The 27,452-nt window shown below is 40.0% G+C and overlaps 2 protein-coding genes across 2 annotated transcripts; one reads left to right on the top strand and one right to left on the bottom strand.

Annotated features, from left to right (window-relative positions):
• Positions 1-1,688: 1,688 nt before the first annotated feature.
• On the bottom strand, positions 1,689-16,563 carry gnai1 (guanine nucleotide binding protein (G protein), alpha inhibiting activity polypeptide 1). Its single transcript, XM_085252887.1, has 9 exons — positions 16,097-16,563; positions 10,164-10,206; positions 8,157-8,298; positions 7,681-7,838; positions 5,964-6,092; positions 4,559-4,688; positions 4,202-4,355; positions 3,372-3,593; positions 1,689-2,884 (listed from the first exon to the last, which is right to left on the bottom strand). Exons 1-8 carry the CDS (start codon positions 16,212-16,214, stop codon positions 3,403-3,405), a joined length of 1,065 nt encoding a protein of 354 aa, XP_085109013.1. The 5' UTR covers positions 16,215-16,563; the 3' UTR covers positions 1,689-2,884; positions 3,372-3,402.
• A 3,536-nt stretch (positions 16,564-20,099) lies between these two features.
• On the top strand, positions 20,100-27,233 carry cd36 (CD36 molecule (CD36 blood group)). The gene is made up of 12 exons (XM_085252975.1): positions 20,100-20,403; positions 20,780-20,940; positions 21,074-21,218; positions 24,103-24,258; positions 24,342-24,433; positions 24,605-24,654; positions 24,765-24,834; positions 25,064-25,251; positions 25,365-25,483; positions 25,581-25,654; positions 26,487-26,541; positions 26,638-27,233. Exons 1-12 carry the CDS (start codon positions 20,281-20,283, stop codon positions 26,809-26,811), a joined length of 1,407 nt encoding a protein of 468 aa, XP_085109101.1. The 5' UTR covers positions 20,100-20,280; the 3' UTR covers positions 26,812-27,233.
• The last annotated feature ends 219 nt before the right edge of the window (positions 27,234-27,452 follow it).

Here is a 27,452-nt window from a genome sequence, read left to right as displayed (position 1 = left end):
ACCATTCATAAAAATTCCAACTGCCAGTCAGACTACAGAAATAGTGAAGTACCAAGAATGAATGCCTGAGCAAATACTGAGAAAATCATCTAAGCAAGGAGTTGCTGCAATTTAGATACATTATGAATAAAAGCACTTTTACATATAAGGTTTATCTGGTTTATCATTTTAGGTTTTTGTCCTTGAGTGTGATGTCTAAGGTTGGGGTCAGAAGATTGCATACAGTGATCGTGGGCATGACTGTTTTTGTATTTATTTTTTGAAACAATTTCTTTGAACTCTTTATCTTCTAGTAAGTGGTGCTGGTGGTTCTACAGTGTTATATAACTTCACAAGACAAAGGCCTATAATTTTCTCATAAATGATCATAATTGACTAAAACTGGTGGATTCTCTTTTTCAGTATAAACAGGGTTTGTATGACAACTGATCAATACAATCAAGAAAGTTCAAGAAACGTCAGGTTCTTCCCACATGGTGGAAGGTCTCTTAAAGCAATCTTTTTTGCGCCACGGACCAGTTTATGCCCAACAATATTTTCACGGACCGGCCTTTAAGGTGTCGCGGAAAAATACAACAAAATAAAACTAGTACCGGTACCGAAAAAAAGAAGATTTATTCATAACACACGTGAAAAGACCCAGGAAAACAGAGTTAAAGATAAAAACGATAACAAAATAATGCTGAAAACCGATAAAAACCCTGAAAACCATACATTTCACACCTGAGCCTCAACTCTCGCGGCCCGGTACCAAACGACTCATGGACCGGTACTGGTCCGAGGCCCGGGGGTTGGGGACCACTGTCTTAAAGCCATTTCTAAACAGCAAGTTCCAAGATGATCATTTCCAACAACTGCACAATAATACGAGTTATTTGGCTACAGACCACTTTTATTCCAGACCACTTTGCCAAGGTCTGAAATAAAACCCAAATGGTTCCCCTAAGATTAGAAGAAATTAGGATGTTCAGGAGTAACCCAGGAACCACCAAGGTTCAAACCTGCAATTCATTCCTGGAACACCAGGAATACATCACTGTCCACAATAAAGTTTTCGATCTTTATGGACTGAGTTTGCTGACTAAGGAAAAAGTCCCTGTTCCAAAACAGACACCCTAAAGCTTCAATGAAATTTGCCGCTGCACATATGGGTCAAGCCAAATGCCTTCAGGAGTAAACCTGAGGCTTTCAAACCCAAGTACCACCTGTCAAGCATGGTGGTGGTAGTATCATCCCAAACACAGATCCAAACTCTTTTTGGAATGGGAAGCATCTGAAATGACCTTCCTGAAGACCCAACAACCCTACTGAAAGAAAGCTCTGTGGCAAGAAACAAATCAATTTAAATTAACTCCACCAATTCTGCCAAGAGTGGTCAACATCCGGCCAAGTGTGTGGTTGAGTTACAAATTGCTAAGGGACTAAATTTGAGCCTTTATGTATACATTTGATTGTTTTTTTACAGTAATTAAAGATGTATGCTGTTTGATCATGTAAAAAGCCCCAACTTACCATGACGTTCGTGCCCATGAATGTATGTAACCTTTGGTAGACTAGAAAAAAAGATGTTTTTAAATCATTTTAGTAACCCTGTAAACTTTAGTCATCAGGGAAAAAAAAAAAAAAAAAAAAAAAAGAAAAGCCCCCAGATGTCAAAGAAAGTCATTATATACGATACAGCAGCCACATTGTTTGTAAATGGTTTTATTAGCAAAATAAGGGAGATGAGTCTACAAAGATTCTCCTTCCACGGAGAACATACATACACTGACAGTTGTGGCAGTTTCTTTATATGAACAGATCCAGGATGACATTTTACATCACTCTCTTGCCAAAGTATTGCTGATCTATGATAACAGACCAGGCTTCCTTGACCATCACAGTTTCCAGGATCCTCAAGCAGTGTCTCTACTCTCAAAAATCATCATTAGCCAGGATCCAAGAACAGCGCCTGAATTTTAAAACATTTCAGACCTCATCCTCACCTTCATAATCTATTCTGAGATTTAGTTTCTCTTCTCAACACCAAATTCTCCATAGCCCCCCCCCCCAAAAAAATACATTAAAATATACAGTAAAATGTGCCTACTCTGGTCTTAGTACTTAAAACACTTAAGCATATTATAAGCTCAGTGCCTCAGCTAACCATTTTTTGAATGTTTGGGAAGAATGGATATTTTACAGATAGTTTAAAAACCAGGACCCCATATTTGTGGGGTAAATGTAACAATATAGATCGCAGTATTGTACTGTGTGATTGGCTGACGAGGCCTTCCATTGTCAGGGTGGGTGGGAATTAGGGGACCGTGGAGGCTACATGTTGGTCACAATGGAGACCCATGTACCTTATAAACTAGAGGTAAATCCTCCTGAAAGCTCAGTGGTGTGCACACAGAAGATAGCAGAGACACTAACATATGAAAACAGTTTACCTCTTAATGACTAGAACAATTCAGCAGGCAAAAGAACAAGCATTTGTACTACGACCGCAGTAAAAGGCATGCGAAGGCACAAGTACCAACAAACTGGACTCAAAGGTTGCACCCCTTTTCTTCCCTTTTGGTTGCGGGGAAGGGAGAAAAGAAGCATTTCCATCAACAGTGAAGTTTCATTTTCCAGAGACAGTGGCAGAAGGAACAGCAAAAAAAAAAAAGATCTTTCTCAAAAACAGAAAAACAAAAAAGATGAAAAGAATTTTGCAGTGACGCCTTTACAATGATACAAACATCCTACACAAATGTAACGCTAGTTCCAAAGGTTCCAAGACGAAAAACATAAATAAAGCTGTTAAAAGTGGCATATAGTACAGCACTGGTCCGTGACTGATTTTCCCCATTCTTCTCATCTTCCCCACTAAAGATGCACAATAAGCTGGCTCCACTGCCTGAGGACACAAGGGGAGAAATAAAGAAACATGAAAGACGAGTAGATGGAGGAGGGGTGGTGGTTTAAGGAGAGGCTTTGCAGACCTCGACCTTGCCGCTATCGTTTCACATGCATCTAAATTAAGCAGAAAATGAATTCAAGCCTTTGAAAAGAAGACGGCACAAATTTGCACACATCATTGATTAAATGATGGATTATTTTCCTTCTTTATGCTCTGAATACTTATATTCTGGAAACAAAAATACACACACACACACACACACACACACACACACACACACACACACACACACACACACACATATATATATATATTTATATAAAAGTAAGTTTTTAATCATCATGGAAAGATGTAGATATTCAAATAAGGCTCCAGTGGTTTACTCAACTCCCACTCCATCCTGGTGAGCACATAAGCAGTTGTATTCCTTATATGTGCCCTCATCCATGACACACGTGTGCGCCACATGTGAGGGCTTACTTACCAATAATAATAATAAAAAAAGGTTGTCATCTTCAGAAGAGTCCACAGTCTTTCAGGTTGTTCTTGATAATGACGTCAGTAACAGCGTCAAAGACAAACTGCACATTCTTGGTATCTGTGGCGCAGGTGAAGTGGGTGTAAATCTCCTTGGTGTCCTTCCTCTTGTTCAGGTCCTCAAACTGACACTGGATGTAGGCAGCTGCTTCCTCGTACGTGTTGGAGCCTGAGAAAGACGAGGAGGTGGAAGTGAAGTAGCCCGGGAAGTTACCATGTAAGGAAGGGACAGGGAAAGCGTAATTTTTGTACGGCGCTAGGAAATGAATAGCATGGCTGGGCTTTATCCTGCTAAGTGTGCTTCCTTTGTATGAAAAAAAGAAGAAGAAATAAATGGCTAAATTGTTATGCCAAATGCTGGTATGGCCCTACATCATGATCAGGACATCCCTAATGGCTATAATGCTTTGATAATCCACTAATTAGGATGCATTTGAATTATTGTGTATAAAAAGCAGAGATTGAAAAGAAAATTCGGCAGGTTTATGTAGACGAACATGCTGGGTTGAAGCAATAATTTGAGAAGGTTACTGGTGGTGGCCAACAAGTAGCCTGGCACATAGATGCTACACAAAAACAACATTTGGGTTAAGACTGATTACTGAGATTCAAAGATCGAGTGGTGGGCAGATTATCTCTTAGCTATAACTTTGTATTTAGCAGGAAAGTAAACAGTTTTAAAATCTGCCGTAAGACTTTGTTTTATAACAACACCAACTGAGGGTATCCTGAGCACAATGTGAATCGATGAAAAAGGCTTTTTACTGCCAGACTCACCAGCGTATTCTGGGTAGCAGATGGTAAGAGGGCTCTTCTTGATTTTCTCTTCAAACAGGTCCTTCTTATTGAGGAAGAGGATAATGGAGGTGTCTGTGAACCACTTGTTGTTGCAGATGCTGTCAAACAGCTTCATGCTCTCGTGCATTCGGTTCTGAGGAGAAAAAGGAAAGTGACGATGGGTCTTTGTGCTTCGCTCAGTGATCCACGAAGATGTCACGAGTGGAACCGATCCTTCGCTTCTACTTCTATGACCATTGTGATTATAATACGCAAAGACAAAGTTCCTGCTGTGTGTGAACATAGAGTGCCTGCTATTATGTCATGTTCCATGAGTCACACAGCTGAACCACTCACCATCTCTTCATCCTCAGCCAGCACCAAGTCATAATCACTGAGAGCCACGCAGAAGATGATGGCCGTCACACCCTCAAAGCAGTGGATCCACTTCTTCCTCTCAGACCGCTGACCTCCTACATCAAACATTCTGGGTTGAAGACAGGAGTGGGATCGTGTGAGCATGTTCCTCAGCATGACAGCTTACATTAGAGATAGTGCTTGTGAAATCCAGAGGTTTACAAAAAAAAAAAAAAATTACTACTCTGGCGAGTAGTGATAAAAGTACAGAAAACAAATGACTTTGTGGTTATAAATGAAAGATGAACTTTAAAAACATTACTACAGAAAACACTGAGGCATACAACAAGTATAAACACAAAGAGAGATTGAGAATAACCAAGCCAGGCAACTCGTACTAGTTTCCTTTTCATGCAATATTACAGTGAATTACACATTCAACTTGCTAACTAAGCTAGCTTCATGAGACTAGTGTTATTTAACTCCACAGACATACCCTTATGGTAACATCTGGCTGACAAAACAAAACAAAAATAAAAAAACAAAAAGACAGCTAAAGCCAAAATGCCAAGCTTGAGCCAGATGTGATGGTGGCTACTTCCATCTTTCATATACAGGCTATCAGAAAAGCACTTTTCTGGTTTTACTTGAGAGGGCAATGTAGGTACTTCAATTCGTGAACAGGACTATGATTTTCAATTAAGGCTCATCACAGATATCACTTTATATCTACAGTTTTTTCCACATTTTTAAGAAAATCAATCTGAGCATACATTACGTGAGACACCCTTGTGCACCGATGTACAAAAACACACAGCTGTAGTGCAATAAGAAATACCAAGGGAACCATTCAAGGCCTCATTTAGCTTCTGTAATAGCTCCTACTGGTGTATAAAACTGCACAAGTCCCATCTGGAAATACTTTAGTTTTAAAGATGGAACAGGAGGCGGGCTTGTGAAAGGAAATTAAACCATACTTGGTGTTCAGATTAAATTGGAAGCAAATTCAACCAGATGAGTACCTAAACTAAATAAATACTTTGTTCTTGAGAAAACCTGTAAACTCCCGCATTACATAAAGCAATATCTACTTTGGCTTTTGTAAGTGAAGTGTGCTTTTATGGAGCTAATTACAGCGATGTGACGCTGAATTGGCTAAAAACATTCCTGGTATCATGACATCACCAAACCTCCTGCGCTCACTTCCTGTCTGTGTACATTAAAAGAGGGTGACAACTGAGTCATCGCTGATGTGCGCAACACCTTCGCAGACTGTGTCACAACTTACAGCTGTGAATGCATAAAGGGAATTTCTTTTGGAGTGAATGAGTCAGTAACAGGAAGGAAAACTAATTAAGACATCTTGTAAAACACTCTGAGCCAGTTGTTACAACAAAATTCTCACTTGAAGTGCAGGTCCTTAAATGTGAAGTGCGTCTCAACAATGCCCGTGGTTTTCACTCGGGTCCTCAGGACATCCTGCTGAGTTGGGATGTAGGTGGCCTGGGATATCCTGTCCAAATCGTTCAAGTAGCTGAGAGAAGGACATAAAGAAAAGGACATGAGGAGGGGAGGGTTGGAGAAAATGGATCAAGGTCACCTGTCTCTGCTCCCAGTGCAGGGAGGTGAAAACCAGGTTAGATTCTATATTCTGGTCGTAAAACTAGTCATTTTATGTACACATTTCAATACAGCCCTGTTTTACACATTTGAATTCAGTTTTTCAGTAGAGACAAAACAACAACAACAAAAAAAGAGGAAGCTAGTGACAGTATAGAGCATTTGCCATTGTGTCTAAATTTAACAGTGGTTTTGTGGTTAGAGCTGTTGCCTCACAGCAAACAGGACCTTGGTTTTAATCTAAGTCCTGCTCTTTTTCAGTGGGGAGTGTACATTGTTTTCGCTGGTTGCGGGGTTCCCTTCTATGTGCTTTGATCCCTCCTACAGTCCTAACAACTTGCAGCTGAATTGGAAACTCCCTACGTGTGAGTGCGATTGTCTCTGTGCATTAGCCCTGTAATAAACCAGCCATCTGTCCAGGGTGCTGTCCCACATTTTGTCAAATAAAGTACCTGCTGGGATAGACTCTCATTACCTTGTATGGGAATAGCTGTGTACTGAAAATAGAAGGGTGGAATTCTATTTATTCTTTATCACTTCGAGTAGGTTTTTGCTTTCTCGACAAAATTCTTGGACATCAGTGCAAACAAAAACAACATTCTCTGCCGACTGTAGTGCTGCAACACATGTATGAAGATAGAACATTTTGCAAACAGAGTAGAAATATTTTTAATCTTTTAAAATATGCAATACCGTTAAGTATATTAGACAAACTAAACACACTTTGGATGCATTACGTTTTAAGTTGATACCTCAAGGTTACTGGTGATAATTTAAAAGGAAGGAGGGGGGATTAGTAACCTGTAGTTGTTAGCAGAAGCAAAGTAATCTCAATTTCATGCAGACAAGCCTGCTGTTTGTCCTGCAGGATATTATGTGGAGTGAAAAAAAAATAATTCAGAAAAGCCCCTGGACAGCAGGATAAGCGGAACTAATTAGAAAATGGACAACTGCTGCAATATAACTGCTGATGTTTGCTCTATAGAAGCAAAACAAGGTAGATGGCTTTCCAACCCTGAAAAATAATAAAAGGAAAAAAAAAAAGCTGCCTTGTGATAGAATTTGTTGAAGTGCCAGGGGCAATATATGCTAGGTTCCAACTAGTAAAGACATGTTCAGCTACAGAAATTTCTTTTTTTTTTTTTTACTGAGTTTTTAAAATCTTTAAGCATGTGCTAAATGTTCCTGTGCTGAAGGAGAAGGTCAAAGATTAAATAGTCTTTGCAGCCATCGCTCTTCAGGCACGGTAGAGGAAAGTAAATATTGACAGATTAAAAGTCCAGACACATCAGCCATACAAGTAGCTCTCTGAGTATGGTTGAAGGTTGGGGCAGCGTGTGTCTGGCTTCTGTGTTTACAGTGGAAACGCGCTCATTTTGGGCTCCTGGTCATCTGACGTGAAAGACTTTGTCATCGCCCGTCTTTTCTGCCGATGACTCACGGCTGTGGTGAACCCGGCGATTATTAACGTGGTTGCTTATGTGTTGGACTGCGTGACTCACTATGCTGCCGAGTCGTTGAGCTGATATTCGCGGGAGCGGCTGAAGCAGGCTTGAACACCTCCGTCCTTCCAGAGTCGCTTGATGACACCGGCCAGCTCAGCTGTCATGAAGCCTTCCTCTGCTGAGCCCGCCAGCACAAACAGTTGCCGTGCATCATCCTGAGAGAGGAGTCGGGGTGGTGTCAATATCATAAATCAGCCATCTCAGTCATTACACCACCATTGTGATTCACATGAGCTATCAAGCTAAAACACCAGTCACATTTTAAATACATCGCAGGGAAAGCTACAAATTAAAAGACCCAAATAAATGACCCTACTATTTTTATAATGTTATGTTGAAGGGCGTGTAAGCAGACTATTGTTCCTATTGACAGTGATCACTTAATGTAACTACCTGCTTGTTTCCCCAACACCACAAATTTACTTTGGGTTTCTACTCTAAACAGACCAAATTACAATCTTCTCTCTACTCACAGCTCTTGCTGGGTCACCGAAGTCGATCTTGAGGCGCCCCATGGCTCTGATGATGGCGATTATGGACTGGATAGTGTTGCTGTAGACCACAGCCTTGTACTGCTTGCATTCCTCTTCTGAGTAGCCTGCCTCATGGATGATCCTGTAGAGAAGGGGGGGGGGGGGGGGGGGGGGGGGGGTACTGGTTAGCAGTGGGCCTAACCAATTCTTCCTGCTGAATGATGTACAATTTTTTTTTAATCATTTTTAGAAATCCTTCTTCCTCTTTAGCTCAAATTTAGTATCGCTTAAAAAAAAAAATCCCCATCTGCACAAATACTGCCTGGCCACAGTGGCCCTGAACTCTTTGCTCCTCATTTCTGGCTGCAGGAATTATTATCCAGGGAAAAGAAGCTTTTATTCACCCTCTTATAGTTGCACTCAGTGTTGGTTACTAGACAAAAGCATCAGCTGAATTCATGCTACGTAAAAATAATATCTTGAAGTTCTTTCAGTTTATTTCACACAAAAATTCTGAATAGAGCTTTGGTTTTGCTGCTCAGAAGGAAAGGCTTTATGCCATACTTCTGGCAGTCTGCAAAGCCACCTAAAAGCCCCAAACCAACAATGCGTCAGTCAGTCTTTCGGCAAATTCCATCTTCCTTACACCATCGCTGGCTTTCAGCCCTGAGTCCATCTTTTGCTCCTGAAGATGGGAGCTCTTTTAATGTTGGTTAACTTAAAGTGCCCATTTTCACTGAAACACGTCACCCACTGGAATCAGGTGGCTCCAGTGTTTTGGTCTGTTTTTGAAGTGCTTAAAAACATGATAGTGCAGATGTAAGCCACAAGCAGAAAGATTAATCTGCCTTTTATTTTCTTAAATATCATTTTATTATTATCATCATTTTGTCTATAAAATAATAGAAAATCGTTAAAAATGATAATCGTCATTTCCTAAAGCATTTTTTTGGTTTTGCAGATTAACCCACCAAACCCTCACAAATTGGAGCTGAACCTCGAACAAAACCCAGAGAAGAATGGTGGTTGCTGAACCATGAAAAATACAAACCAATGGTATTACAGCATTGACGTCTAAGCACAGAAAAGGTTCATAACATCCTTAACTGCGTGATGGTGGTCACATCTACTCATTATAGTTTAGATATTATATTCTGACTGTATCGTTAGCATGATCTTTGTTAAAGAGTGCAGGTTGGGGGAGACAGAGACGCCGATCACATTGGGACTGACTGAAACTGACGCTGGCTTCAAAATAACTGCCTGGTTGGATTACAAAGAATGCTTCAGTGGCAAGACTTGCTCCTAGAAGGCTTTAATTTAACTAATCAAATGACTAAAGAGCCTTCAGCCAGTTATTTGAACTGTTCCAGCTTTACTTATCAGATGATGTAATTATTCATTTTGTCTTTTAACTGAATTTCTTTAGACCAGCTACAAACACACAATTCAGCTCTATTAACACTACACTAAACATAATGTAAACACTTTCCTTAAATCACTGTTTAAATCTGTCTGGGGACTGAATGATGATCTCTTGCTTGTCAATAACAAATAAAGTAATATTACAGTAGGACAGGTGCTGTAAAAAAACAAAAACAAAAAAAAAAAACCCCCAAAAAAACTGTACAAATATATTGTGCTTCTGAGATGTGGATGGCTGGTGATTGACGATGCAGCCATAAACATTTATCAAAAATGTATTTCATATGCAGGACATTCGCACGCACGCACGCACGCACGCACTGATGTATGCTGCTGTGTTGTTTCCATGACCATTATGCATGACACCTGTTTGTACTGCAACTTGCAGGGCGTATTACCACCCATAGAGACTATGATGGGTGTTTGACACTGTTTAGCTGAGGAAAATGAATACTCTTCCAGTGTGTAATCTAGTGTGGTGTCAGTTGTGCATCTCATCAGAGAAGCCAGTGGAAGAAGAAAAAATAGAAGCGAGAATGGAGTTCATTTTGCTCGTTCAGTACAGGAGAGAAATGTACTCACTTCATCTGCTTGACAATTGTGCTTTTCCCTGATTCGCCAGCACCTGGAAAAGACAAAACATAAATAAATAAATACAAAAGTGGACTTTACTTGAATATATCTGAAACCAACCCTTATATTAACCAGCCCACGAAAGTCTATGCCTTTACACGAGGATTCAGTGCGACCAAACAGCATGACGGGAAACCGTGAAAACGCAATCTGATACACGATCACGTCAACCAAAGGACAACTCCTAAACAACACTGTGATTGTATGAGTGCGCTTTGAGGTCTGTGCATGACTTTAGCGTTTAGGTTAAAGATTCTCTCTCAGCTCCGGGCAGTTACAGCCTCTAATACCCTGATTCTTAAATCCCCAAAAATGGGACTGAATCTGTTGCTCTGTAAGCTGAATGCTCGCCTGGGATTTCTATCAGCATTTTGTTCACTTGGTATGAAGGCCGTGGGCGCATAACTAATGATAAGGAATTATTGACAGCAGCAGTGAGGTGCCTTTTCAGGATGGCAAGACACTAGGCGCTGACCACTAATCAGATTGACGTCAGTTTCCTTGATTGATGAGACAATACTAGTGGTGGAGTAGCGGGTGCTCATGAAGAGAATGCAACCGTCGGCATGGCTTTTGTGGATCTCGAAAACCTCACAGTGTCATGATGACTCCTCTCGTTATTTCTGAGCCACAGTCACCTGAAGAGACCATGTGGCTCTGTGTGGGTCACATGTGGGTTTTGACTGCAAGTCCACTACCTATAACACATCCTTCTGCTCCCTTTCCTCTACCACACCAGTCCAGTGGGTGCGCCCTTTTACTGATATTTCTCTTTCACCGATAAAAGCCCATATACGATATCTTTACAAACCACATTCATTAGACTTGCGTGCTCTAATGGGTATTACCATAAACTACATCAGAACTGCTAATGCACAATCAATGTCCTCATATTACATATATATAGTGAAGCAATTGGCCACTTCTTGTTGACGTAACACTCCTCTGCCAGTAGGGAAGGTGTTCCTAACCACTAAAGCGTGGCCATTCCTCCAAGTAAACACCCACAGCTCCTCTCTGTCAGCCCTAGAAACAGAATAAGAGGAAGTGGAATCATATCATGAAATCTACCACTATCTTTTACCTCGTGATGGAGTCAGCAGGGACAACATGGTGTGCTCTTGCATAATAAATCACCCACTTAATCTAGTTCCACTTTCTTTGTGATTGCAAAAACAAAACGACGAAGAAGAAGAAGCAGAAGAAGAAGAAAAAAGGGACATATTGCATTTTTTAGTGCCACTTCTTGTCCAGCCTGCCTTATGCAGTAAGACAGCATTATTTATAAAAACAAAATAAATACATGTGTGTGTGTGTGTGTGTATATATATATATATATATATATATATATATACACATTGCAGTATACACAGCTTGTGACTGCATTCCTGCGAACTTTCCTTCAGTAACAGCTGCATGCTGGCAGAGCACTGGCACTTCACCTTCAGTATAATTGGACGAAATTCACCTGAGGACACATTATTTTAATTACGTGTCACCACTCGGGTGCTGGAGCGCCCCTGAGGGGGTTGACGGTGCAGTGGCAGCTCCCCGTGCTCCGAGGCCAAAACACTCGGCTGTGTGAAGCCCTGCAGGACTTGCGCACAGACGGTGCAACCGCTGTTGCCTGAGCATGGCTTGCTGGTGAGCTGGCACAGTTGCACCCCTCGGCCTGCCCAAGACCCATTTTGACAATGTCGCTGGGAGTACTTTCCTACAGAAAGGTTGCACTAAGCATGAAATAGTTCAGAGCTGAGAAGAATCAGTTAATTAAAATCAGCAATTACTGATCATTCGGGATTAAGAATGACCATATTTCGGTACCCTTTTAGAGGGATTCCTTCATATTCAAGACGACAAATTATCAGTGACTCTTGAGCGAACTGTTGCTTAAATTCAGTGCAAATCACGAGAAGAACTTTCTTTATTATTACACCAAAGAAAGTTTAAAAAAGACATCTATGAAACATAAGCCACGTGTTTATACAAGTGAATTGACCCTGGTGTCTCAACAGCGACATAATCAGGGTGTGGCTTTCGTCAAAGTCTCACTATTTGAGGAACATAGAGAGAAAGTCGAACCGACTCGCTCTCTCCTTCACTCACACACACAGACCTTTAAGGGTTACTTTAGAACCACGGGCCTGACCTATCGCTCTTCATGCAGAGTCATGTTACACGCCCACAGCTTTGATACACCCACCCTAAAACAGCTAGAGTCAGAACCACTGGAGCAGCTGGTTTCTGTTTCTAGTGGTTCAAACTATTTTAGGAAAATTCGAGCAAACCCTTGCAGTGAAAATTGTGGTTTTCTTCCCCCCCTCTCCACTTCTTCCACTGAGAACAGAGCCGTTTCTATCTACTGACCGCAAACACATCTTCCCTCCTGGACCCTAGTTGGTCCTTTCCTCAAGTAGGGAGATGGGGAGGATATTTTAGAAGAATGTGATTAAAACGGCTGCCGTGGCCGGGCTGTCTCATTTATAGATTAACCATATGTTGCTGATAAATGTTGTGGAGAATGAGTAATGCGATACATGCAAACCAAAATTGCAGTTAGTAAAAATTCTCTTCATTCGTGCTGGCTTTGGGCTCGGATCGATGGCATGAAGATAAATTTGTGTGGGTCATGGGGTTTAAGCAGTTCAGGGGCTCAAGGAGAGCTTATGAAGTTTGGCACAATGTGCTAAACACATTAGTGATGCCACATTAGCAGCAGGAGCCCAACACCACGGAACCCTTCCCTCTTTTAGTTTTCCACTCTTATTCAGCTGCACGCATGCTTCTTCCTCTTTTACATTCTCCCAGTCTCCTATAGTCATTTTCTCTTTATGATTTAATGTTCCTCTCACTCACTATCCAATTCCTCTTTTCCGCCCCCCTCCCCTCCTTCTCCCCCTTTCGGGGATTTAAGTATGAGTCACTTGTGAAGGATTCCAGGAGCCTCGGAGAGGTGCTACCCGCCGCGGGAAACGACCACGTTAAATCACAGAGATCGATCTGCCAAAAAAGAAAAATCGACAACTAAAAGATTGCTTACCACACGCACGCTGGCACAGACTGACCCATTCGATGTCTAATGTGCTTACAGCAATAAAAGAGTTATTTAACTACTTTGTCATCTCTGTTTACTGTGAGATGGGGGCCATCTTCAAGCCATCTTGCAAAACTGGTTTTATAATTAGTAAAAGAACAAAAACACGGGGGGAAAAATTGAAAGAGAGACCGATGACACGAGTCAGAAAAAGCCCGAGGTTTATTAATAAAATCTTCCCACAGTTGCGCGACAGCTATAGAACGAGTAATTAGGCTGAGGAGATTGTAATCTATTTTAGCATGTAGATATGAATAGTAGGATAATTGGGTCCTGGAGATGATGGAAATAAAATGAGAGCCATATTAAGACTAGAGCTAAATGAAAAATATGTTTCGCAGAAAAGACCACATTTCCTCACTCTGCGAGAGACACCTGAGCCTGCCAGCTGGTTTGGACTTGACGCCCTACAAAGATTCAAATCTTTTTTTTCATGCAAATTGAGTTTTGCTTTTTTACGTCAAGGCAATTATTCTTTGCTGCTGACAGGGAGAGACCATGAGCCTGTAATTAACATTTAGGACAGCGCTTGAAAACCAGGTGGTCATCACACCAAATTGTGGCCAAACTGTGGCCACCTGTTGTATACAAATATCTCGACACCGGGTTGAGGTCACCACCACAAGCTGCACAAAAGATTTAATGTTCTTTGAGTGCATCCAGAGGTATACAACAGCATCCCTGAATACACTGTTGACAGGGTGTGTTTAGAGAAAAGTATACTCATGAGTGGCTTGCAAATCACCAGCCTCAAGTCTACTCAGTGACTGTTTTTCTGCAAAGTAAACAATTCAAAAGCCCGACTCGGGTCCCCGTGCTTCACCGCACCGCAGCTTTTTTCATTTTTAATGCTCTCGTCATTAGCACTGTTCTCGTCTTACAGGTCCTCTTTTTCTTTTCTCCTGGCATCTCAAACTCTGTGTGTGTGTGTGTGTCACTTCAGGCAGGAACCTGAAGAGGCCGAGCGGGTTACCTGGCTACCACACTGAATGGATCAAACACAGATGACAGGCGATGGAGCCAAAGCAGCCACGAGTGGCGCCACGCGACCTATTCTATCAGAAACTGAGAAGTGCAAAAGTAGTGCCACATGTTTTTGTGTATGATACATGTTTAAAAAAAATAAAAAAAAAACTAAACTAAAACTAATATTCTTCCCTACAGCGACATAGCAGAAACTTGACCTTACTTGCTTGCTTTTACTCAGCAAGCCCCATCTGGCCTCCAAACACCGAAGGAATGCAACTGATCTGTAATGGGAAAATATGCACCTACTTGTACAAACAAAACCATACCCTAGTAAAAGCCAATTGTGTCCCATCAAGTTTTACACACACACACACACACACACACACACACACACACACACACACACACACACACACACACACACATCTTCATTCAAAAATTAAAAGTAATGGTAGAAAATCTGCTTCTGAATTGTGTGTGCCTTCTGTTAGGTATTTGCCTGCTACTGGCATTTCCCTCAGACTTTGTGTCCTGCTAACCCACATACCACATGTGTGCATGTCAACACTTCCCAAAGTGAGCCACCTAAAAAGGGTTGATGGAAAAGTTTTTCACCTGTGGTCTTTGTTTACAAGCAAAACAGTGCTTCCCCACATCTCAGCAACACTTTTAATCTACACACACGTCTAGCTACTAAATGGAAACCGTTCACATAATGGTACACGCAGGGTTGTCAGATGGAGCTAGGAAATGACAAAACACATGAAATAAACGCAACAAATCATAATTATGAAGTGTAATAGTTATCAGTGGGTGTGCTGTGCCATTTAAATTACATCTCTGAGGTCAGTGGCAATTTAACACAGCAACAGCATATACTAGGTGGATTCGGGTACACAAATGAAGATCAATCAAAAATGATCACTGCAAAGAAGTGGCATGAGGCCACTATATCTACATCAGCATCTAACTTCATACAACTTCGGTTGTAAGTTGATCGGTTACAGCTTTGTTTAAATGAGTTCTGCTAATGTTTATGTGGCTTCTCCTAACTGAATCAGCCTTTATTCTGGCCTCTTGATTACTGTAATTTTCTGCATTTGTTGCACAAGCTGTGTGCCTATTGCTTGCAACACGCCTGCTTACGTCTTCAGATGAGAACAAGGAAACAGTGTTATAAAATAGGAAACAATAGGAATTTAACCTATAACGTCCTGAAACGAATTAAGTAAAAAAAACAAAAAAAAACAAAAAAAAAACAGTTTTCAGTCACTCTGACTCAGGCCTGGGCCCCTAATGAGCCAAAGGCCTATTTTCACTGCACTGAACCGGACCAGACGAGAGGAAATGTGCCATTGTTGAAAGGATTTAGTCAATAAATTCTCCACGGAGACGGGCTGAAAGAATTAACGCCAACAGCTGGCAAAACAAAGAAAGAAAAATCTGCCATGCATGTGTAACCAAACTACAAAACTAACCCCTTAAAAAGCCAAATAAACGCAAAATGACATCACTGGTATTTCGGCCACACTGGTGTCGTTTTTCCTTTTAAAAGGACAGGTTGTGTTACAAGTGAGAAGATTGGACGCTTAACTGTAGCTAGCAAGGAGGAGGGGTGTAAGCTAGCGATGCGGAAACTCAGCAACACTTCACAACTAATGTAATCTAACACAACCCCAACACTGACCATTAACCAGGGTGGTTAACGTGGGTTTCACAGCAGGGTGTGTTCCCAACCGTATCCTTTGAACTAGCAGTTCTGCGGGCGAACACACAGCGAAGTTCGTTCACCGCCCCCCTCCACCCCAATCTTCCTTACCGAGCAGCAGAAGCTTGACCTCCCTGGCTGCCTTCTCCCCGTCGTCCCGCAGATTTCTGTCGATCATTTTACTGCGCTCCACCGCAGCCTTGTCCTCGGTACTCAGTGTGCATCCCATCCTCGACTGTGTCCTTTAGACCCAGCTGGTGTCAAAGAATGTCTAAAATATCATATATACCCACATTAATTGGTTAATGCTGCCTTCACCCCGTACACACGCCCTTTTTTTTAAATGACTGGCAATCGAGCTCTTCAGGGGGAAAGGGAAAGCGATTCGACTTTTCTTAAAAAAAAACAAACAGCAACAACTCAGTTTTTCTTCACCCGACTGAAATGTCCTCAGGTTGAAATCCGAGGGAAAGCTATTTCGACAGCGAAACAATTCCTTGCTGATGTCTCTCCCACCCGTTCGCCTCCATTCGTTGCAGCGCTTAGTACTGTGTGTGCAGTAGCGGGTGGTGCGCGCTGTACTGTGTTCCGAAAGCAGCAACGGAATCAACACTTCCGGCTTAATTTTCCACAATAAAAGAAACACCTTTAAACTGCATACAAAATCCCTTAAAATAAGCTTTATGCTATACTTTTACATATTCCGTGCATCGAAAATCAATCATTATATATTTTTACAAGATTTTCTTTCTTTTAATCATTTCATTATTATTTTCTTTTAGCAAGAATAAATGTCAAGCGATTCGTATGAAACTTTTATTTTGAAGGCAATCACCGTCAACTGGAAATGTGATCAATTGAAAAGCATTCCCATAGCACACCCATAGCTTACAACTGCTTGCCCAAATAATTTGATTTTTTTTCTAACTTAAAACTATTATTTTGATTAACAGTATACAACATTTTTATTTCACCATATGTGAAAAATATAATTTTTTTTAAATAACCATGACATGTTTACAGTACTATGCAGTGTTTCACTTTAGTTCAATATTTCACCACATCTGCTTAGACTTATTGCAACTGGTTAGGCTACATAACAAGCATGTATTGCTCCCATGGGAACTACACCTCTTACCATAGCAGTCCCATCCCCCACCCATTCACAGCCGGTTCACAACCATTGTTTGTGGCTTAAATAATTTAGCCTGGCAGACAAAGTCTGAGCATTCAAAGTAAGCAATGCACTTTTGTGCACACATTCCTGCGGAGCAAACGTCATTTCGTTGCCTTTCTGTACAACTTTTATTTACAAATGTGACTTTTTACGAGTACATGCAAATATACAACACTGACCTTTCTATTTTAGTCCTGTTTAATGTGGAGATTGGTTATGCAGCTCATCTCCTGCATACAGTTTGCTAGTAGATTTTAGGTTGTACACCCTAAGCAGTACTACCACTAGTACTACTAAAAGCTGATATAATTTTATACAAGAAAACAAAGTTATATGGATGTAATGAAAGAGGACAGAAGACTGGTGTGACAGAGGGGGTGCTGGGGATAGGGTGAGATGGAGGCAGATGATCCACTTTTGTGACCCCTAAAGGGAGAATTTGAAAGAAAAAGACTTAAAAAAAAAGTAACCTATAAAATACTGTATGGCTGTGGTGCATTCATATTCTTCGAAAACATGATGACTAGACATAGTGAAGATATATACCTCAGTTTTTAAAAAAGAAGAAGTTATAAAATACTTTCCCGGGTTTTACTTGCAGCCATAAGCACTGTATCTATTTTTTTTCTCTTCGTTTAACAAATCCTGTAACTTTCTGTGCTTAAAATAGCTGAAAATGTTCCAAAACTACTTGAAATTATCATCAAAATATGAAGAAAGTACAACTTTGAACACATTTACTGTAAAGCATTACCAGTTTGTACCACGGGATGGTGCAACAAGTCAATGTAATGTGTGTCTAACCAGCCAAATGAAAAAAAAGCATTGTTAATTAACACCGGTGTACCCCACCTCATGTCACCTTATGAGACTAGGGAACCCGTCCCAACAGACACACCCAGTCCTGAACTGCCCTGAAGAAGATGATGGATAAATGGATGGACTTTTAAAATGTTTGACTGTTCCAGATTAAAAAAACAAACAAACAAACAAACAAATTTGCTTGTAGGTGTAAGGTGACCAAACATAAGTCAAGGAGCTAGAACAGAATTAATATTTAACATATTTAACAGCAGTACCATAGTGCTAGAAAAGTTACATTCTGTTTTGAAAGTCGCTTCTGTTTAATTGAAGAAGGTGACAGAAAAACATCCTAGACTCTTCAGAGAGATGAAGTAAGCCAATCTTACGGAATATATTTAATGCCCTTCTTTTTAAACATTGCTTACTGTTTTGTTGTGCTGCTCTTCACAAGACTCAAACCCCCGTGGGAGCACTACATGGCTTTTAAATCAATAAAGCCCTTATAAAGGTGTACATTTTTAAGAAATACAGACCAATTTTGTGTGCATCCAAACAGTTTGCTAGTAAGTTTTTTCTTCCCCTAGTTTTAGACATTTTATGATTAAAATTACATGTTTCAAATTAGAAATAACTAAAGACATTAAAGTAAAGAAAAGAAAAAGCCTGTAGGTGTAGTGTGTGCCCATGCAAAGTGAAATCCTGGAGTCACACTTGCAATAAACAATGAAGTCAGTCAGGTGAGATTCATCCTGTTTGACAACTGTATTTGTTTAAGCAGACAGAGACTGGCCTTTGGCAAAGATATGTAATGGAATTATTGTGTAAGCAGGCCCACTGTGCTGAACTTGCGGCGAGTAACGAGGCAAAGGTGGTGCTGCCCTCTAGTGGCAATAACACGTAACTTCAGAGTGCATGTGGTGGAAATCCTGAGTGGATATTTTTTTACACAGCACCAAGCTGCACGAATTCAGAACGTTTAAAAGAGGCACTCCAATAGATTTACACCTAAGGAGTAATTTGCTTGTCAGATTGGGTAAAATACCCCCTTTAGAAAGCAGTACTTTAATGACTATTGTTACACTGGAAGAGCTTTCTGTAATCGGACAAAATTACACCTCATCATGTCAGGGTGATGTCATAGGGGCTGTTATGGTTTCGGCTTGAAGCGTCACCTTCATAGCAGAAAGCATTTTTAGAATCTGTGTGCTTCCCAGGGAGGGTCTAAAGGCAGTTGCATTATGGGAAGTGTAGTATTCAGTGATTCTGAATAAGGCCTATAAGGAATGAATTTCAAAACAAATCCACGCTAATTTTCTTTCTCACCGCTTATAATATTGAAATGGCACACCAGGCATGCAGTCTTTTTTAGCACGTAGTCCTGTATAGCCAGAAAGACCCATCTATTAATCTATTAACTAAAACAAGTGTCAACGATTTTAGTGCTGTTCACCATGCCAGACTATGTAATTAAAGAAACACAAAAGATAACAACAACCTTTAAATGATTTTTCCATCCTTGCATGATTGTAATCAATATTATATTGCTGCTGAGCAAGCTCCAAACAAATAATGACAATAAAAAATTATTTCAACATAGACTCATGATAAGCATGGGGGGAAATATCTTTGCGAGATAACGTGCAATTCATTTCCAGCCACACAGACACAAATACAGATAAGGCATTATAAATGCACTGTGATAATGGGAATATTCTTAATGATTTATGTGTTTCTTCTTTTTGAGCTTGTGTGGTCTTCCCCAGGACTGTAAATGAGTAGAAGTAGTAAAACAGGCTAGAGATGACTAGATATACATATGGATAAAATATGGATCAGAATAAGAAAGGACTGCTATTATATACTCTTATACATCTTTGTCAGTGGTTTTATTATAAAATTTGCAATAAGAATAAACTAAAATCTAACAAAATCATGTACAATAACAACCTGCTCACGTTATACTCGCACCCCATGTCCTGTTTCAACCTTTCTCCTCAGCCAAACTGTTATCACCTTGCCAGAAAGTGCTTACTCATACCAGGTTAAAACTCCTATCAGCTGAACCATAATCCTGTCTTGTCATTATATAACTTAATTTATCTGGCACCTGCAAGATATGTGTGTACCTTTACCTGGCCTTTGCTGTTCTGTCAACTCCTCTGATAGTACCGCCTGCCTGTGCTGCTGCTGCTGTTCCTGATACACGGGCAAGCTGCACATACTAGCACACACCACAAACACAGAGACAGAAGGAGAACAAGCAGCCAGGCAGCCAGACGGACGTACGGTTGGAAGGAAGGCAACACACACCACCATGGGCTGCTTTAGCATTAAGTGCGGGCTTTTAGCCGGATCTGTGTTTGGGGCGGTGATAGCCATCCTGGGAGGCATCCTTATCCCAGTGGGGGACATGATCATTGAGAGGACAGTCAAGAAGGTATGGTGCTCATGTTTCACCCTTGGAATCAGGATAGGGAGTGATAGAGAGTGTGAGTGTGTGTATGTGTGTGTGTGTGTATGTGGAGATCAAGGTGAATCAGGTGAAATGAGAGGGAAGAGGCGTATGTTGTGGAAAGCTGCTCCAAGCACTAAACAAGAAGCCGTGCAGAAAGCCAGGCGTGCCGTCTTGTTTTCGTCTGTCAAAAGCATGTGTGATTTCTTTTTAGACATTGTAGAGACGGTCTAAATCTGAACGATCTTTTAAAATAACAGAGCATCCTCCTTTTTCATGTATCAGGGGAGCTGCTGGCCTGCTGGCAGTCTTGAGGCATGTTAAAAATAGATTGTGTGTGTGTGTGTCTGTGGGGTTTTAGGAAGCTGTCATTGAGCCTGGAACGACAGCTTATGACAACTGGGCAGCTTCAGAGATCGCAATTTACAGGCAGTTCTGGTTCTTTGACGTGAAAAACCCACAGCAGGTCGTGCAGGAAGGTGCATTTCCAGAGGTACAGGAAAAAGGACCGTACACATATAAGTAAGTTGGATTTGTTTTCCTCCTGCATATCATTTTAATTTCAAAGTCATTCGGTATAGTGATATTGTTTTAGTCCTTTATCACATTTATCTCATGGCACACCACATGCATTCATGACCCTCTCCTCATTAAGGACAAGATATCTTCCCAAAGCGAACGTCACATTCAACCCCAATAATACTGCCTCCTTCGTGCTGCCCTTGGGTGCCATCTTCGAACCATCCATGTCAGTGGGACCAGAGGAAGACACAGTCACCTCACTCAACCTGGCAGTGGCCGTAAGTGTCAGGGGCTGTGCATAGTGATTCCCAACTTGTGTCAGCTCTGCTTTTAACAGTTTCTGTACCCTCTTTTTTTCTTTTCTAATGCCAGTACGAGCACATGCCAAGGCAAGCTGTGCTGGCTTGCTTTTCAAACATTAATTTTAGATTCCAAACCTTTTTTGTCTTATGACCCTCCGTATCATTTTGTTTATAACGAAAGAAGGGTTACACTCTACCTTCCATGATGGTTCATTTAAATCACAAATGAAAGCAAGGATAAAAGAAAGGGCTCATCAATGTATTGCAGAAATTGTGTATTTTCTGTTTCTATTTCATGAACTAATTAATTTATTTATTTAATTTTTTTTTTGTGATACCACTGAGGAACCTGGGGCCTGTTCAAGGAAGCGGATTTATTGCAAACTCTGAGCTTGTTAACGTTGACATAATGGAAATCCTGAGCTTTCTATTCCAGAGTGAGATCTTAAACTCTGGTCTGCTGTGAACATAATAAGTTAGATGTTAGGTGGTTACTTGTTATATTTAGACAGGGTTTTGTTACCACAGTGACTTTATGGACAGCACATCAGCTATACACTAGACTGAAACATTTACTGTACATTACTCTAATAATCCCTGCAATATACTAATAACTTTAAAATAATAAAACGGGACACACTGTAGTTTAAAGGGAGTTATTGAGTCTAGGCTACACATGGTCTGTTAGCATTTTAAGTTGAAAATGTTAACACATATAGTCAATAAGTAATGCTGAGCAACATTTTAAAATGTACGACAGATGTATGAAAAATGAAATTAGTAGTTAAGAAAGGCTTCAGTTACATAGATTGTCAGCGACCGCCTCTGGAAACCTTGAATCGCTGGGGAAAAATGTATATTTCCTGACTGGTGGTTCTTTGTGTCATTCTGAGTAGTTTGGGAATGTTTGCAGCCAAGTCAGTGTCTTCCATGAAAATTACAGGTGACCACTGCACCCATTCACCTTCACTTTTCCTAGGACCAAACCAGTTTCTGGGTGATTTTTGGTCCAGTACCGTATAGATATTTGGGATCAATTTCATGTGTACGACTCTCACCAACCTCTAGAAATCACCTGTACTCATTTTAGTACCTTATCCCAGGTACTATGATCAAATTGAAAACTCTGAAAACTGTGGCGAGTGATCCGAGTAGGTACTAATGGAAAAGGGGATCTAGAGAACAGCTGTTACTACGGGATCACTGATCGATCTGTAGGCCTGTTTGACGAGATCTTTAGTTTCACAGCAAATGCCAGCAACCGCTAGCAACCATCTGCCAACCAGTCAGGGAATACACATTTTTCCCTCACAATGGGTGGTTTCATATGGCCTATTCATTACATTTAAAACTGGAAGGTAAAATTTGACAGGATTTAAGCCTTTAATCTCTTAGGGGAAATTTAAGTTGGGTTAGAAATGACTGAGTTGATGATGCTGAAAGTTACAATTCCTCTTTTCCCCCTGCTGTACAGATCCACATTTACTTTCTTCAGTCCACAGGACAAAAATAGAGACTGTTCAGACTGTGCTGAAATTAACTAACTAGCTATTCTGGAACCCAAAAAGCTGAGTTTCCTAAATCAGAGTTAATCAACTCAGAGTTAAGGGTTAGACTGAGAGTTCATTAAACACACCTGCTGGAACAGGGTGCTGACCTCCAGGTCTGTCTGGAACAAGTGCACAAATTGGTAACTGAATATTGAGGGCAGCATGGTGGTGTAGTGGTTAGCATGGTGGTTGTTGTCTCTCTGTTAGCCCCGTGATAGGTTGGCAACCTCTCTAAGGTGTTCCTTGCCTCTTGGATAAATGGAAGAGAATGGATGAAAAATAGAATATTACTTGCTAGATGAATGGGGCTTTGATTAGCAAAGAAGTTGACCTGAATTTGAAATGCATTTAGCTGCACTAAAATAGCAAATCTACACTAATCTTAATTTTAACATTATACATATATAACCCAATATACTTGGGTTGGTTAGTAAGATGTTTACCAGCAGATAGTATATGGTATAGCCAAAAAAGCTAATATGGGAAGCTAATATCTCTGACAGCTCCAACAACTTACTCTGACAACTTTAACGCTTTAAATGAATAGGCGGCTTAACTGCCACGTTGCCCTGGAAGTTTGCAAAATATACAACATGTTTGCATATTCACTCACACTCTAAGAAAAGGTTTTGAAATGCTTAGAATAGCTTTAGTGGTACTTCCTTTTATAGAGGCGTAAAAAAAAAGTTCTCAAGAATTCTCTTTTATGAAAAATTATAGACACCTCAGTGTTATCTAGTATCACCTTTATCATCACTATCTTTAACTAATTGTTCTCTGTATGACTTTATCAGTCTGTCACGCTGTGTTGGGAGATTTTTGATCCACTTGACTTTATAATGCTGCTTAAGCTCATCTTAATTTATTGTCTAAACTCAGTTTGATATTCACCTTTATACTTACACACACACACACACACACACACACACACACACACACACACACACACACACACACACACACACACGCACACATCTCTTACTGTGTTTGAGGGTGGAACATACAGACAAGTGGCAAGTCAATGGCAATTTTTCTTTATGAGCAGTTTATGAGTGTTCTCTCAAAACTTTGATAAAGCTTTAACAATGAGTGTGAGTTTGCTTGTAGTGCTTGCAAGTAATTAAGAAGAATCACTCTCATAAAAGAGGATTATTTTCTGCCTTATATCCTGAGACAACAGCTGCTCTTGTTTGCACATTTAATATATGTACATAATACATATGGAACCATATTGCTTTTTTTTGTGTTATACCTTCATTGATGATAGCATTTTCCAAATGTAAGGGTTTGTGTTTTGGATTTTCTTTCAGGGGGCCTATTCATTGCTTCCTCCAGCATCACATATCTTGCTAGACATGGTCATAAATAGCACAAATTCTTCCCTATTCCAACACCGTACAGTTAAGGAGCTGTTGTGGGGTTACCATGACCCAATATTGAAAGACACCATCGGCCTATTTTCACCTGTAAGTAAACACTTGTACCAAATGCCAAATGCAGCATAAAAATCAATTATTTAACAAATTTGAATGAAATATGTTTTCCACAGTATAATGGTACCACTGATGGCCCCTACAATGTCTTCACTGGAAAGGATGACATTTCAAAAGTGTCTGTAATTGACAGATGGCGAGGAGAGACGTGAGTACAATTATGACTAAAAATACCGCATTTGAAGTCTGTAACTTTGATCAAAATTAGTTTAATGGATAATTAGATGTTACATTTTAACTACAACCATTTATTTATTTTTGTTGTTAAATCCAATTGTCAATTGTCAGTGTTTCTGACAAATTCAATCTTGTCCCACAGGAAATTAAGCTTTTGGAATGATACATATTGTGACATGATCAACGGGACAGGTACGTAGGATAAAGTAACATGTGTTCATGTACATGTAACGTATTTCTACAGCTCCTGATGCAGATGAATTACCCTTATGAACAGATTTTTCCCTGATTCTTTTCCTTAGATGGTTCTTCCTTTGCTCCGTTTGTGGATAAGGATGTACCCCTCTATTTCTTCTCATCAGACATCTGCAGGTGATAAATAATTTCATTTGTAGGTAAAATTTAATTTGATCGTGCCTGATATCAAGATCTCTTGGTATTTCCTGGAAAGGCAAGTGTTGGAGCTTTACTGTAACCTTTGGACTTTATCCTATCAGTAACCACTAGGGGTCAGAACTTTGTTATATACTCCTGTGTGAATAAAGTTGCTATGTGGAGCCAAAGATGAACCTGAATTGACTTCTTATCTGTTTGTCTTCAGGTCTGTGTCAGCTAGCTATGAGAAAACTATGAATCTTAAAGGTATTGAGGTCTACCGCTACAGCCTCCTATCATCCACTCTAGCCTCTCCTGTGGACAACCCAGACAATAAATGTTTCTGCAGAAATTATGAAACCACCAAAAACTGCACCTTGGCTGGAGCACTGGACATAAGTTCCTGTTCAGACGGTCAGTCAGCATACAGCATATCATGATTCAATTGGAAATTCATGCATCCTAAAGTTATAAGGATTTATCAGTCTGCCCAGCAGCTTTTAATTCTCTGTTTGTCATCTTAACAGGTAGACCAATCTTCATCTCTTTGCCCCACTTCCTTCAAGGCAGTGAATATCTACGGGAGGTTGTGTTGGGCCTACACCCAGATGAAGAGCACCATAAAACTTTCCTGGATGTGGAACCTGTATGAACCAATGCTATTTTATTTGATGTTTTTTTACATTTTAGGAACAACAGGAGTTTGTAGATGCTAACTTTTATTTATTGTATATTTCCACTAGATTACTGGTTTTACCCTTAATTTTGCCAAGAGAATTCAAGTCAATATGATGTATGGACCAGCAAAAGACATTACGTAAGTTATCGTTCACCTTTTTAAAGGAATTAAGAGGTGAAAATTTGCTGTTTGTGTAGATTCAACAAATATTCCGTGGAAGGATGCAGACAGACAGAACACAATTATGCCCTTCCAAAGCAATTTGTAACTCTTACATGACTTTTTTCAGTATGAAGGTGCCTTTTTGCAATCTTGTATGCCAGTTAAAGAATTACGAAAAATGTCCAAAAGGCTACAGTGTGGTGGCTTGAGTTACCAACAGTGTAAAGAACCCAGGACTAAGCAGTCTAACTAAACAAAAAAATAAAAATAAAAATAGAGCTACTGAATCAGGAGAAAATGACTTGGGCTAAGGAAAAATGGGATAACTGTGGGATCCTGGCAAGTGTTAGGCTATTATTTAAGTTAAGCTCAAGCATTTGGATAGCTTGTCTTGCACTGGAATGTGAATAATTTAGAAAACTATCGGCTATTGTCTTTACACGTGCCGTAGCTAACAACATCAGTTTGCTAATACATAGCATTAACCATCTTGGAGTTAATTTGACTTATGGTGTTACAAAAATAGCAAAATTAAATGTTTTTAGACAGTTAGAGGCATTTTACTACTGTTTCAACCAAGCGATAATTGAATATAGTTATTTAGGTGCTTTTTATCTGTCTCAATGCATCTCTTGCCATAAGCTAACTATGGCTAATGGTAGCTTTAGAGAAATTATATGAAAGAGCTATTTATATTCTTATATTTATATAAGAAAGTGACTAAGCAAATTTCCTAATCTTTAAAACTAGCTGAAGAAATACATTTTAAGAGCAGTGAATATGAATTAATTAACTCTTTGTCCTGCAGGGTGCTTAACAAAGTGAAAGATCACACGTTATTACCTCTTGCTTGGATGAATGAGGTACGTAAAAGTAAAAAATTATGTGCGAAGCCTGTTTGTTCACTTTTTTTTTTTAATAAGTCGTTTTTTCATATTCTGTGTCCTTTGTGTAACCAGACGGCAACGCTGGATGATAAAACTGCTGACATGTTTAAGAGGGAACTTCTCTCCCGCATTGATATGTTGGAGATAGTACAGCAAGTCTTGCTGATTGCAGGTGTGATCATCTTTTGTGTGTGTTTAATTGCCTTCTTCTGTGTGAGGAGGAAAAGCAAAGCAAACCTTGGATGAATGAATCATTCATTTTACTGTTTGTTGTATGAGCACAGTGCATTGAAGCTGCTACATCAAACGTTTTGATATAGACTCGCACTTTTTTGGAAATTTTTGCGTTATTTTGAATTATTATACCTCCTGTGATAACTGGGAGGGATACTGTGATTTTGTAAAGCTGCAAAGAACTCATTTGCCAAGTATAATTTTAATTGCAAACACTGTAATATTAACTGTATCAGGGATTTCTAGAGGGAGAGCACATGGAAACTACTCTTAACTGTCAGGTAATGCATCAGACCTCTGAGAAGAGAGACATGGAATAGTTTGCCATCATATGAAAGAAATGTACATGAATTTAAATATTATGTGAATGTATGCTTTGCTGAACTAGTGTATTTAAAATAAATAAATACTGGAAAAGAGAGACTGTTATCCAATACCCTATTCCTGCATTGTTCTTTATAATTACCAGGATATGAAAGCAGATCTGCCGTATATCCCTTTTGGTCAGGATACAGCTTGCATGGCCCCCATGGCTAAAACAAATCTCTGCATCACTTGCTTTACCTTGAGTGGCCTATAAATCAGACAGAGTGATAAAATAAAGCTGGTGGGATCACTATACTCTGGTTGTGAATGGAACTTGTGATTGCTTG

Source organism: Mchenga conophoros, linkage group LG17 (genome assembly GCF_057382185.1).
Source record: "Mchenga conophoros isolate Kocher_MC1m ecotype Shallow Benthic linkage group LG17, M_conophoros_male_GT1.1, whole genome shotgun sequence".
Classification (NCBI taxonomy): domain Eukaryota; kingdom Metazoa; phylum Chordata; class Actinopteri; order Cichliformes; family Cichlidae; genus Mchenga; species Mchenga conophoros.
Note: the sequence above shows the minus strand (reverse complement) of the source record. Positions and strands in the feature narration are given on the sequence as shown.

Excerpts from the sequence above, each read along its gene's own strand:
- gnai1 (XM_085252887.1), bottom strand. The coding sequence starts at position 16,214 with ATGGGATGCACACTGAGTACCGAGGACAAGGCTGCGGTGGAGCGCAGT. Across the intron at positions 10,207-16,096 it reads GGTCAAGCTTCTGCTGCTCG|GTGCTGGCGAATCAGGGAAA; the intron begins GTAAGGAAGATT and ends TGTCTTTTCCAG. Across the intron at positions 3,594-4,201 it reads CTGCTACCCAGAATACGCTG|GCTCCAACACGTACGAGGAA; the intron begins GTGAGTCTGGCA and ends CGTCTTTCTCAG.
- cd36 (XM_085252975.1), top strand. The coding sequence starts at position 20,281 with ATGGGCTGCTTTAGCATTAAGTGCGGGCTTTTAGCCGGATCTGTGTTT. Across the intron at positions 24,259-24,341 it reads CCATCGGCCTATTTTCACCT|TATAATGGTACCACTGATGG; the intron begins GTAAGTAAACAC and ends TGTTTTCCACAG. Across the intron at positions 25,252-25,364 it reads CATAAGTTCCTGTTCAGACG|GTAGACCAATCTTCATCTCT; the intron begins GTCAGTCAGCAT and ends TCATCTTAACAG.